Genomic DNA, 14,117 nt, shown 5'->3' on the forward strand with positions numbered 1-14,117 from the left:
AGGTAGAAGTGGGTTAGGTGTCTACAATTAAGCAAGGGTGCCATCAGCTGCAGAGGCCAAGCTTTCTGTCAGAGCTAGAGCTTGCTTTGAATGAGAAGAAGACAAGGCATCCTGCACAGCACAAACAACCACGGCGCCCATCACACCCCTTCGTATTGCTGTCCCCGAGATTAGCCGGTTACTTCCGCTGGGAGTGATGACCAGAGGGATGGAAAAGCAGGGAAACCCATGTTTCCTTTCCTTCCTGACCTTCCTTACTCTCCTGCAGGCTGAAGGTGCGGAGTGCTGTGGACACACACCAGGACATGGAACACAGGCAGCTGTGCTCATTTTTTCCCCACTGTTCTGGGCAGAATGATATAGATATGACTACAAATGGGCACATTTGTAATTTCACATTTTGTAATTTCAGTTAAAATTGCACTGCATGATACAAAGAGGAGTGGTATAATTCACACTAATACTTTAAAACTTGAGTATATCTTAGAATGACATTGGCTAGCGCATCAAAACACTATGAGAAGTTGAGAGAAAGACCATGAAGAAAGGAAAAAGCTTTATATTTCAGTACTTTCAGTGGTCCCCTCTCTGGGTACTGAGCAAGAGGCCCTGCACATGGTCTGAGGGGCCAGGGAGTGGCCTTCTGGGGCTGCTGGTGACGTGCGTCAGGTTCCATTCCCGGGCTGGGGCAGTGCTTTGCCAGCCCCTGTGTGGGTCACAGCTGCCCGCTTATTTTGAGACTCGTCCTCGGAGCACGGGCGATGCCTCACCGGGGAAGTTCCGCCTGGCTGACTTGGGAACATGGCAGTGGCCCTGAGTCTCAGCAGATGACAGCTCTGCCGCGTGGTTTGTGCTTCCCTGGGGGATCAGGCGAATCCCAGACTTTAGTCAGACTTCACCTCTGCCTCACTTTCCCCGTCCTGAGCCCACTTCCTTCATTATCATGAGGTTTGTGATGAAAACTCTCTCAATAAAACACAGGGGCCTGAACCCTGTTATGATCTCCACTTTCAGGTAACTCAACCTAAGTCAGTGTCACACACAGACACACACACACACACACACACACACACACACACACACATACACATACTGGAAATAACATTTTCACAAAACAGTATTAAGATCTTGTATTATTCTCTTTAGTTGTCCTAAACTGACTTACACAATCAACTCCCGTTTACTAACAGACACGATCTGCAGCTTGGAAATGACTGAGGTATGGGACTCAAGGGGTGGACGCAACTAATTATGTGCAGATGTCAGGGAGCATCAGAGAAAGATAAACCAGAACGGGGCATGAAGGGATGAGGGGAAGTTTTCCAAAGCAGTACCAGAGGGGGTTATTTCAGGCAAGGGGCGGGAGAGCATGTCCGAGAAGCTCGGAGCGGACTTTCTCAGAGCACTGTCATGGCCTTGGCCAAGCTTGTCCCCGGGCGCAAGGAGGAGGAGGGCTGTTCCTCAGCTCGGAGCTCTCCTCACTCAAAAGACAAGAAGTGTGCACTCACAGTGCCTGGCTCTCCAGCTCTCCAGACCCCAGCTTTCTAGAACTTTTTGTTTTGAAGAGGAATGCATTGAAGTAATGCATTGAAGTTCTTCTCAAAGGCCCTAATTCTTCTGTGCTTGGTTCTTCCTTCCCTGCGTTTCTATTCATGAGGGTAATACAAGCTCACACTGACTGAGCGCTCACAAGAGCCAGGCACAGTTCTATGCCCACGATCAGCATCTGTGGCACGTGACAATGGCTGTTCGTAAATGCCTTACCTCATTCTGCTCATCAGCACTTATGCTTTGCCTCTGATTTTTCTTCAGCATTATGTTTCCTTTTTTAATTCTGAAATAATTTCCTTGTTGCTGGAAGTATACATCATGTGTTTGCAAAGCTGTTGTTAATATCTTAAAAAGAAAAGAGGTGACAGTTTAGCTAACCATCAAAGGTACCAGTCATACTCTACTTTAAGAGATTCACATTATACTATAATTAAAAAGGTAACCACGAGTCTCATTTGATAGCCCCAGGAAGAAGTAATGCAGGAAGTTTATAATTTATTTTTTTGTTTCTCTGTGAAAAAGTAGAAATTCTCAATGGTCTAAGGCCAAATTTTGGGTTTTCTTTTAAAAGATACTGTGCTAGTGAAAGCCTAACCTGAGAAAATATTCAGTTGTGAGCTATTGATTTCTGATGTTTCAAGATGGCACCAAAGCTGTGTTCCAGTGTGAAATCTCAGGGAAGAAGTTGGGGAAAGTCATGCGTAGGCGCGCTATGGAGATTCAAAGACTTCTTAGCTATTATTGCTCTGACACTACAGACCAGCTGCTTTAGTTCTTACAGTTTTTAGATTTTGGTTCCCATAAGAAGTTATATTAAGGTAGGCAAATTTCACCAAACTAAAGGAAAGGGATTGCATCTGTGCAGCTCCTGGCTCAAAACCCTGGCTTTTTTCTCTTTTCTATCATTCTCTTGGTTGTTTAGCTGCCAACCCACTTAAAATCTCCAGTGGCTCCACATTTCCAAATTTTCACTGCAGCGTTGATACTGTTGTTTGCTTGGCTGATTTTATTGTTGGTTTAACAAACAAGAGTTTGAATGCTACAGGCTCCCTGGCTGCTCACCATGAGCGTGCGGCACTATGGTCAGCTCTGACCTGCGTCAGAGACCCCGTTTATTCCACAGTGCCCTGTGCAGACCCTCAGCCCTGCGATCTGGGCAGCCCCTGGGCCTCCGTAGTGAGGAGCCCTTGGGATGGGTCACACCGGCCTTCTACCTGTGCCTCCTTCACCCATTGTATTCAGGTTCTAACACAAAATTTCATTTTACTGGTATGCAGAAAGCAAATATAGAATGAATGTTAAGTCTATACTAAATTCTATATTATATTAAATTCAACCATTATTAGTGTTATGACTTGAAGTCATGTTTTCGCTCCATGGCAAGTAGCGACTCATTCCCTACTCTTCTCTTTCAAAGTGTTTCTGGGAAAAAAAAAAAGCCAGTGTTTCCCAAGCTTCAGAGCAGTTACCTGGGGACCTTGTTATGTGCAGACCTGACTCAGTAACCGGGATGGGCTCAGCTTCTATGAGCTCCCAGCTGATGTCCATGTCCCTGGCCTGCACACTATATTTTGAGTAACAAGGAGATATCTATCTATCTATCTATCTATCTATCTATCTATCTATCTATATCTTAAAGAGTCACCAGCAAGTTAATTGTAATTCTCCTTATTGTCCAGTTGAAGTATTAAAACAATTATCCATAGCATGCAATCTCGGGTTTCCATCCATTTATATTTAAAGCTTCAATCTTCCTCATCTCTCTGTCACTTTTTAGAGCCTATTTATTCCTGCTTAGACTATTACAGACCACTCTCTCTCCAACTCGGCCTTCTCTTCTGCTAAGTTTGCAAGAACACTAAAGACAGCCTTCCTCCCATCATTTTCTTGCTCAGAAAGCTTCAGTGACTTCTCATTGTTCAAAGAATAAAATTTAGTCTCCTTAATTGGAGACTATGATTTTATTTTCCAATACTTCTTCCCTCTTTTAACTCCCTACTCTGTGAATACAGCTGCATTATTCCTCCTCTAAGATGACATTTATCCTTTCCTCTGGCTAGGTTGTCTTCCTGGCTCTCCCACAATCAAAATCCCCTTGTTTTCAAGTCTCAGGCCAAATTACACCACCAATTAAGCCCATTTGTAAGGGACTTCTCATGGCTCAGAAGTGCTAACAACTTACCAACCCTCCCTGTCATCTTGCTCCGTCTTGATCAATGTATATAACGGTATTAGCGAGAGTTAGAACTCCTGGGGCTTGGGGCCCTAACAGTCCCCCCTTTTATACTGATGCTGAGCTCAGCATTATGCATGTGGGTGGCAACATCTTAATAAGTTAGGGGCGATTTCTTAAGGTATTCTTTAGTTTTAAACCAGGCTCTCAATCTCTACTCCTGGTATGACTTTGGTCAAGTTACCTAGCTTTCTAATGTTTTTCCTCTTCTGAAAATTAGGGATGAGACTACTTAGGGCTGTTTGGATACATATATATATATATATATATGCCCATATATACACACACACGTATATATATATAGTGAAGTATAGAGCAGTAAATAAATGGAAGTTTTATTAACAATATATAAGCAATAGCACCATGTTATAGTTTGTGTCTGTGTGTCCCCCCAAAGCCTCATGCGGTCATGGGGCAGGCTTTTAGAGTTTGATTGACTATGGGTGTGAGAGCTACACCCGGCCTGGGGTGGAGAGTTTGCATATGTAAGGGAGAGGAAGAGGGTGCTTCTGGCCATTTCCTCCCTTGTGTGTGTGCTTTTTGCTTTGCTGTATTCTGCTGCCATGAGCTGCAACCCTCTGCCATGTGCCACTCTGCCTTGTAATCTGCCAAGTATGGACTGAAACCTCCACAAACTGTAAGTGAAATAAACCTTTTCTTCCTTAATTTTGGGCGTAAAGTATTTTGTCCCAGCAATGAGAGAAAAGTAACCAAGACACACCAGCATAGTAAGAATACCACAAAAGAACATTAAGTGAATGCAGATGTTATGGCTTGTGTCTAGATGTCCCCCAAAAGCCTCATGCAGTCATAGGTTGGGCTTTTTTGGAAGTGGCTGCTGGGACTGATATATGGAGCAGTGCTAGGATTAAAGGTGTGCGTGCTACCAGCCCTGAGTAGCCTGGATAAGATATAAGGGTTAGGAAGAGCTGTGGTCATCCCTTGTTGCTTTACTACCTTCTGCCTGCCATGAACTGTTTCTCCCTTGCAATGCCCCCTGCCATGGCTCCTTGCCTCAGAGCCAGCTGACTATCGACTGAAACCTTTACAAATTATAAGCTCTCTCTTCCCTCCTTTAACTTGTGGTATTGGGTATTTTGTCTCAGCAATGGAAAAACAGCAGCTAATTAAATGGTGCCTGATTTAAATGTTTTCAACTATAATTAAAGATCTTATCCTCAGAGAAAAATTATGCAATTGGTGTCCTCTAAACACTTAATCTCATCTCAAATTCTCTTTCTTTTGCCACAGGTATTACTTTCTAATCTCTTAGGAAAAATTTACTTGCCTTTTAAACCTATTCTCTATCCTTGGGTTTTTCTTTAAGCCACGGAGAGAGTCATAAGGATTCATGTCATGAATGACAGGACCCTCTGACAGTGACACCGGCCTTCCTTCCAACGGTGCTCCTGACCCCTGGCTGGGAGCTGGACCGGCATCGTTGGTCCTGTCCTATTGAATTGCTCAGCAGCATCCACCACATGGCACGTGCTGAATGACTGTTACATGAATAAATGGTCCATCTGTTTTGATCATGCTCATTTTGTTGGTTTTTTCTTATCTAAAAGATAGGAAATACTGGGTTCACAGTTGAGGCCTAACTATAGAAATACTTCTTTCCAAAGTGTTTCTTTGTGGTCACCAGCATACGGATGCAGTGTGAAAGAGCAGCAAGATGAACTGAGGCATGGAGTTGTTTCACTTCAGCCCCAGTCACCACAGTTGTATATCTGCATAGACACAGGGAAGTCTCGTGGTTTGCCTCACGTGCAGTCATTAAAACAGCAAATTCCAAGCCTCCCACGGGCCACCGTCAGCACTCTTCACCAACCGATCCCGGATCCGAGAGAGACCCCAGGAAATGACTTGAGCACTGGTGCCCCGAATGAGTTCCCCAGCTTTCTCTACCCAGACCTTGTCCTGAGAATTGAGTTTCACATGCATTCTCTCCTGAGTCTTTTGCCTTGAGTCACCTGTCCTTTCCCCTAGTCCCATACTCCTGGCGCCACACTCTTGACAATCTTTTGTACTTTGTTCATGAATTATCACAGATCCATGAAGTCTCCACTGGGTGTCAGGCACGGTGCTAAGCACTCATGCAACAATGGTGAATCCAAGACACCCCCACTCCATGGAGGTCATAGCGTCATGGGGGAGACAGAGAAACAGATGTCCAATCAACATACTCTATCTGATGCTTGCACTGAAAGAGCAAAGATAGAGTCTATTTTATCACAGTTTTATCTGATGTGCTTTTCTGTGCCAAGCTCTGTGCTAGGCCTGGGATACAAAGTAAGCAAAGCACAGTCTGTCCTCAGAATTTACACAACCTGCCGTTGCTTGATATAGCAGTTGTTGTTGTTTTTTTAATGTTTTTCTTCCGGTACCAGGAATCGAACTCATGACTTTGCACTTGCCAGGCAAGCATTGTGCGGCTGAGCTAAATCCCCAGCCCCCGCTTGGTAAACCAGTGCATCTCAGAGCTGCATCTGGAAACAGTGGCATTCCCTCCCAGGTACACTAACTGTGACCTCAGGTGTGTGCTGCATGTATTTACCTGTGCACCATCAAATGAAGTCTGTGTGGAGAACAAAGGAAATATGATCCAAAGGCGCCAGTCCTTGGAGTGGTGTGGCTTCCTCTGCCTCACGGAGATGGAAATTCAACAGAGTGAAGTGGCTGGGGACAGCTTCAGTGCAACTGCGGCCAACAGCGTGGGGGTGGCATTCACGCTGCTCTGGGTGTGCAGAGCTAGGGGCTTCTGGAGTTTGGACTCATCTACCAATCACGCCATGAGAGGATGATGAGAGGCCTTGGGCTCCGCCTGACTGGTCTTGAAAAGTGAATTCAGATCCAGGGAACCCAAGTAGCCATTTCTCTGGTCGTCTAGTGCTGCTCCAAAGACTAGGAAAAGGGTGTGTGTGAGGACCTGTCTCTACAGGATGGCACACAGTTGGTCTTTCAGGCAGGCCAATCACACCTTTCAGGCATCCACCCCACCAGCTGAGTACAGGGCGCAGCAGGGTTGTCCGGGTATTGTTTCAAGCAGAAGTACAATGGAAACCAATTCTAAAAGCACCAGTTTGTGCTGAAGCTGGGTCATTTAAGTCCCCTTTGAGAAGTTCTACCATTCTACTTGCAGCTGTTGAATAAAACCCTTAGGTTCCTTCACCACAGGAATCCTGGGGCCTTTGCTTACAACACTGAAATATTTGAGGGTAGAAAAATCAAGGAAGCTGACTTTAAGATATTCTTCGCATGTCACGGTTCAGTGCAGGTAGCCATTTGTAAGCCAGTTGTTCTGGCACGAGGTGAGCCCGTGCGAGAGTCAGCTCTGCGCTTTGGGACTGTTTCATCATTGCAACATCTTGAACTTCACGCAGCATGAGCAGCTGGAGAGATACAAACAGTTACTTTTTAGGTCTGGTACCGTTTAGTATAAACCATTCAGAAAGATGCATTTTCCCCTCCAACCTCAGTTTAATATGCTCAGATAAAATTTAGATTTCACTAGGCATGCAACTTTTGTTTAGGACGGTCTTAACTCTCCACGATTTTTGGTTGTCTTAGAAAAGTTTTATGTGTAATTTTACTCAAAAGGTTTACTTCAAACATTAAACAGTGATGTAAGGTGTATAGCATGCAGCAGGGAGCTTTTGGAAAATTTCCCCCAAAGCACACCCCAGTTTAAGAAAACCAAAAAAGGTGAAATAAACTACCCCCTTCAGGATGTGGTTGTAAAAAAGCAAGGACAAGACACCGTATCAGCCACTCCAGGGTGCCACTGGACAGGTGTGCTTGTGTGTCGCCTGCTGGATGCTCAGGCTGCGCCATGGTAGGCAATCCCCGCCTCCCACCCCGTCTCCTGGCAGCCCCAGCTCCGTTCTTTTCCTCCTGCAAACGCATCAGGCACTGTACCGCACAACGGTATTACCCCAGCAGTGAAGAGTCAGCCCCAGGCTAAGCTCTGCCCGGGATGGGGGATGCGCGGATTGGTTGCCTTCAGGGTTCCGGTCGCACAACAGGGCACCTTTCTTTGTGCTGCCGCATATGCTCAGAGACTTGCATGGCTGAACTTTCTTTTTTATGCAAAGTTTTTAGGTTGTCCGACCCAGCTTAGAGAAAATCCTTTCTCTTTTTTTCTTTTTCTTCTTTTTTTTTGTCTTTTTGAGGAAGGGTCTTGCTCTACGGTTCAGGCTGGCCTTGAGCTCACATTGTAGCCCAGGCTGGTCTTGAACTTGCAACGATCCTCCTGCCTCAGCCTCCCGACTGCTGGGCTTACAGGTGTGCCACCACGCCTAGCTTTAAAGTACCTTCTTTTAAAAAATTTTTATTTGTGCGCTTTTACAGTACATAACGGTTACCTTCATTGTGAGGGGTGGGCACATGTACATGACACATATCTTTTCTTTTCTCATTCCCTTCCTCTCCCCTCCATCTCCTGGTCCCCTTCCCTTTTGCAAAAGATCTCTTCCTTGCTTCTTATGACCTATCATTTTCCTTCTTCACAAGTACTTCCTTGCTTCCTTTTTCCCCCATCTCCATTTTCCCATCCTAATATGATTTCAGTGAAGCAACTTAAAATGTCAGCACCAAAAAAATATCAGCGCCAAACTATTTCCTCATAGGCACATGTTTCTTATTTATCAGCTACATTTCTTCAGACACATCAAGGTCACTGTTCTTTTATTAGGTTAAGTTTTTGTTTTTCCTTTTTCTGAAACGTCACAGTGGGTTGCCAAGACTGGAGAACAAAGAAAAGAGCTGGGCTTGAACATCCCCGTTGCATGACACATTTCTGAAGGAGTGAAAATGTTTTATTTTACTAATTTTAGGGGATACATGCTCATAGGTATAGTAGTGTCTGTGAACAATCCAAGAGTTTGTTTCTCTTAGGAATCTAAAATACTTTGTTTGTTTGCTTGTTTTTTTAAGGAGCTCACGTAAAGATATTTTTAGGCAGAAAATAGGAGCGGTGAGAGGCTGTGTGGTTGGCCGGATGGGCCCAAAGGGGGCACGGATGAACGTCCTTCTCTTACATTGTCGGCCACTGCTAAGGACAACGGCGGCAAAGCCTCTCGGCATCTCTGGCTGGTGGGCTGGCCCGGTCCAGTGGTGAGCTGGTGCGCGGGTATCAGCCCGCTCTCTGGAGGACCGGGGGTGGAGGGGGCTGCTGCAGAGTGTTTGCCAGTCTCTGTAGTATAAATACTCAGACCACACGAGCGCCAGAATACAACAGAGCAAGGAGAGCAATGAACAAGACCAAGCCCCTTCGAAGCAATGGCACTAGAAATCTGCATCGCTTCATAAGCGGGAGCTACAGGTAGCACATTCTCCGCAGAGCGGTCCTGGTTCCGGGGCATAGGCCCTGGCCTGGATCCGCATCACAGGCTGAGAGCGGCGAGCTCCCGAGGGGACACAGTCACAGGCGGAAAGCACAGAGTAACAGTTATTCTCCTTCTCGAGTCTCCGCCTTTTGTAAATGTCATTCACTGCTCACACCGAGCAGACGTGGCTGCAAACACAGGGCAGCCTGCGCTGGAAGTCTGCCGTCTGCCTGGCGACTCTGTTATACCGCTTGCAGCTCCACGCAGGAAATCTCATCCCAGGCCCGCCCAGAGCTCTGCAGCTGACACAAGTCAGTGGAGGAGGGTGTGTAAGCTACAGCACTGGCACCATCAGCCTGCATGATGCTGGCCAGGCTGCTGACTCGGGGGCCGGGGTTTCCAAGCGTCACGGTTATCGCTGACTCGTCCCTCTCTGGCAGACGCAGCTATCACTTCCCTCTCTCTTCTTCACCGCTGTGTTATTTTTTTCCTCTGCACTCTCCCGCTCCTGTGGCTCCTCCACCCATAGATATTTCTGAGTCCTGCTTACGTTATGACAGCTGAAGGCAGCCAGAGCCAGGTACACACTTCCTCGGCAAGAACAGCCCACTGGCCAGCAACTGATGAGTGGATACATCACATGGAGCATAGCCATCCAAGGGGATAGACTTCAGCAATTAAAATAAAAAAACATTGGTACTTGTTACATATGGATGAACCGTGAAGACAGGCCAAGTGACACAAACCAATCACAAAAGACCTTGTAGTGTATGATTCCTTCTGTATGAAAGATCCACAACAAGTAAAGGTGCAGCGACAGAACACTGATTAGTACTTGCCCGGTGCAGGGGGACGGGGAGCAGGGAGGTAGTAGCTGAAGGGTATGGGGTTTCTTTCTTTCTTTTCTTATAAAATGCATTAACAAAATTTAGCATCATTTTTCAGTGAAGTGCATTTACACTGTTATGCAACTAAATTCCAGAACTCTTTTCATTTTTTAAAACTGAGATTCTGAACTCATGAAACAACTCCCAACTCCTCTTTTCCCCAGCCTCTGGCAATGACCATTTTACTTCCTGTCTCCATGAATTTGATGGCTCTCTAGTTACTTCCTATGAGTGGAATTATAGTTTTTTTTTTTTCTCGTTGGAGTACGGGGCATTAAACTAGAAGGGCCTTGTGCTCCCTAGGGAAGTGCTCTACCATTGAGCTCTATCCACATACCTTTTTGTTTTCTTCTGAAAGAGACAGTCTCATCAAGTTGCCCAGGCTGGTCTCGAACTTGTGATCCTTCTGTCTCAGCTTCCCCTATACCTGGGATGATAGGTGTACACCACTGTACCCAGCTCAATTTTTGTTTTTTGTGACTGCCTCATTTTTCTTAGCATGATGCACTTAAGGTTCAGTCATGTTGTAGCACATGCTAGAATGTCCTGACTTTAAGGTTGATTATATATATATATTACTTTTTGCCTAAGGATAGGGACGAGGATGTGTCCATTCTCTGATGGATCCTTGGGTCACTCCCATCTTTTAGCTATGGTGAATGATGCTGTTATGAATACAGTTGTACAACTACCTCTTTGAAAATCTGCTTTAAATTCTTTTGGAATATATCCAGAAGCAAGATTTCTTCTTGGGTTGATAAAAATGTTCTAAAGTTGATTGTGTTGTTGGTTATGTAACTTTGAATATACTAAAATCATCAATTATACTCTTGAAAAGGTAAATTGTATGATATGTGAATTATTTGTTAATAGAGATCTCTCTCTCTCTCTCTCTCACACACACACACACACACACACACACATAATCACATAAAAATAAAACCAGTGTTCAGCCTGTTCTCATAGGACATCATGTTAGAGAACCAGGTAGACACCAGGAGTGTTAAAAAGTGTGACTGAAAGTTGTTTTGATTACAAAATTCACTATCATGACACTTAATGTTGCCATCACATCTGAGAGGAGCCCTTTATGACAGGAAGATTCAGCCCTTCGCTCTCTAAACACACAAGCAGCCCACAATTCCTCAGAGGGCCAAAAATATGGAGCACAGCGCCACGATCAGATGGGAGTTGTTTACCTACATTCCCTGAGCACCCCCGGCTCTATGAGGCCTTAAGCAGCTTAAACTTCTGTGATCCTTTATGCACGGGCTGCCCATTTGACCCCAGAAAACTGCTGCCATTGTTTCCCCGCCATCCCTCTTGCTTCTGTAATTTTTCCCTTTGTCAGAGAATTCATGAAGCCATATGGGGAGGGGTGTGAGAGGAAAGGGAAAAATTATTAAAAAATAAACCCCCTAAAACTATGCCTCGAAAATGACCCAAGAAGCCTTCATAATGCATCACATAAGATAGTAAATCTGTATGAAGAGTCCCAGTGCAGGCCATTTTCCTAGAGGTTTTGCCATTTGGCATTAAATTTCTTGGCACCGCCCCCTTCCGCCTGGCCTAAGGGGGACGCGAGCGCCCTCTGCTGGTCACTTATGATAAATTTAGTAGACTACGGACAAAAGTTGTCTCCTAACTGCTAAAATCTGTGGTAGTTACTGCATCTTTTACAAGACTTAGAGGTCGGTAGGACTCTTAGGTGCTTACGATTAAAGACTTTTAGGGCTGACAGCTTTCAAAAGCACCCGGGTTGGTGGCCCAGTCCTGAGGACTCACACCGGCAGCCCCTGGGTCAGAGGCGCTCAGCCCGTAGTTGTTGGCCTTGCACCGGTTGCACTCGGCTCCTTGCACGATCTCCTTACACAAGCACTGGCCTGTCACAATGCCTGAGGCAGGATCAGAGCGCCTCACACAGATGCCATCAGGCATGGTCCCATCAGAGTCGCACTCACAAGCTGGGGTCACAGAAATGCATTCTTAGTTAATTGCAAGCTGTGGGAAACGCCGAAACATAAGCATAGCATTTTACCCACGCTAGAACTATTTCACTTTGTTTAAATAATTAAATATGTTTACATAAGTAGACTCAGGGAAAAGCCGTTCAGAAGGGCTCCCAGATTTCAGGTCTTGGAAAATGTCAGGTAATTGCATACATTTATTTTAAAAAGACTTTTAAATGATTATGAAGTCAGGGGATCAGAGGGAGCCTGCTATTTTGAAAACTGAGTGTTAACAATGGACCTATTCTTTCTTGAGGGGGGGTGCATGAAAATGTTTTGGAATTAATTTTGATAGACGTGATGGTCCCACAACATTGTGCTGCTGAGCTGCTGTGCATTTAAAAATGGTTACTAATGTTATGTGATTTCAACTCAATAAAAAATGGATTAAAAAGACTCTAAAGGTTAAGAGAAGGTCAAGAGGCAGGCCGGAATGGAATGTTGTGGCTGTAATGATGTATTTGTCTTATTGCAAGGGACATGTGAAAATAAAAGAAGTCCTGTGAGAGGTCTACCGAGTCTCTGAAACACGGTTAAAAGCTAAGTCTGCTTTTCATCATAGACAAAATAAACCTCCAGGAAAGTGTATCATTCTTTTTTACCTTTTTCCCTGGAACTTCTCCAACAAAGAAACGGAGGGGACAGTGAGACCGACTCATACACTTGGATCCTTTTTAGAAATCTGCTGGGGAGGGGAAAGCTTGGATGAAGAGATTCTGGAAAATGGGATAAGCAGACATCTGCAGCAAAGGAGAAACAAAGGAGTGATTTTTTCTTTTTCAGTGGAAATTTGAACAATGCAAGAAAGGAACGTCTATGGAAAGGGTTGCTGAGAGTGGGAATAACTCCAGTGGGGAAGACAAGGTCCTGAGGGGAGAAGGACCGGATATAAGAAGGTTCTCGCTAACAGACAGGGCTGCCTGACCCAGTGGGATTCCTTTCTCACTGAGAGTGCCCAGGTAGGTGCTGAAATGGCACTCACGGCTTTGGGATGGAGGATGAGCGCGTTGGTAGCACTGGTGACCACTGCGGTCTCTTGCACCTTTGTGCTGTTGGGTTTCCGTGCTGTTCCTTTTTTAAAGAATGCAATAAACATAAAAAGTGAACATCTTCGCTTTAAAGAATAACCTTGTCCACATTTACACGTGTTTGCTTAGGATTAATAAAAACAAAACCCTTGAGGGTAAAGCTATGTCTATATAGAAACCATTTAGTTTTGTGAGTTCAGGGGAAAAAACCCAGTCCAACCAGTAGCTTGGTGTCATTGAAGCAAAGCCTCGGTTGTCTGACAGAATCTTCCAACTTCTGGTTGTTTGCTGTTGGATTGTGACTGGTGATAAAATCTTACTATGGAAAAAGAGCATTGGGTTCTGTTTAGTTTGGAGGAAAAAACCCCTATAATTTTCTTCTAATTAAAGCCAGTTGCTTCCAGAAAGGAAAGACAAATCCAAATTCATTTTAGAAGTGGCCAAAAGGAAAAAAAAGCCTCAGCTTTATTTGGGAGGCACTCCCGAGGGTCAGTGCTGAGCCAGAGTAAAATTTAATTATGCACACAAGTCTCCTTCGGGACCAAGCGAGTGGACAGTGACTTTCCTCGGAAATAACTCTACGTTACAGCCTCTACAAGTCCGACAAAGCCTCTTGCTGTCACAGTTTGATTCTAACAAACTTTTATTAGCAGTGGCTGCCTACTAAATCTTTGTTTTTCTGTGTGACATTTAACTGTGTCTCATGGAGACTTTAAAATTGGCCAATTCTTAGGTCTGGAATCTGTTTACATAAATATTTGGGTTCAAGCAAGGGCAGCCTAGAGAGAATTCATATGTGAGCTCTAATCAGTGTATACAAAGTAAATTCGTGTTAGGTCAACCGGAAGAAGCTGGGAAGTTTCAGGAGAGACGTCTGTTACAAGCTCTTCAACGCCACGCTTACAATGAATGACTTCTTCATTTCCTACCAGAGAGACCAACGTTCTGTCCCTGTTTTTTCTTTTTTCAAAAGCCCCACCAACATAATACTAACTAGTTCTGAAGGAAAAGACCTTGGCTGATATGTCTGAAAAGTTTAGTTTATTATTACCAAACTCTTTCTATTTTGCTAGACTATCTGG

At 44.8% G+C, this 14,117-nt stretch overlaps 1 protein-coding gene across 1 annotated transcript in view; it reads right to left on the minus strand.

The window, feature by feature from the left end:
• Positions 1–14,117, minus strand: part of LOC102018698 (laminin subunit beta-4) — a 99,877-nt gene that overhangs the window by 60,833 nt on the left and 24,927 nt on the right. The window contains 7 exon segments of the mRNA XM_013510493.1: positions 1,765–1,896; positions 6,376–6,545; positions 7,050–7,176; positions 8,824–8,957; positions 9,106–9,276; positions 11,738–11,962; positions 12,986–13,078. Of these exon segments, the coding sequence (XP_013365947.1) occupies positions 1,765–1,896; positions 6,376–6,545; positions 7,050–7,176; positions 8,824–8,957; positions 9,106–9,276; positions 11,738–11,962; positions 12,986–13,078 (1,052 nt within the window).

Source organism: Chinchilla lanigera, unplaced genomic scaffold (genome assembly GCF_000276665.1).
Source record: "Chinchilla lanigera isolate Chin_1 unplaced genomic scaffold, ChiLan1.0 scaffold00009, whole genome shotgun sequence".
Taxonomy (NCBI): Eukaryota; Metazoa; Chordata; class Mammalia; order Rodentia; family Chinchillidae; genus Chinchilla; species Chinchilla lanigera.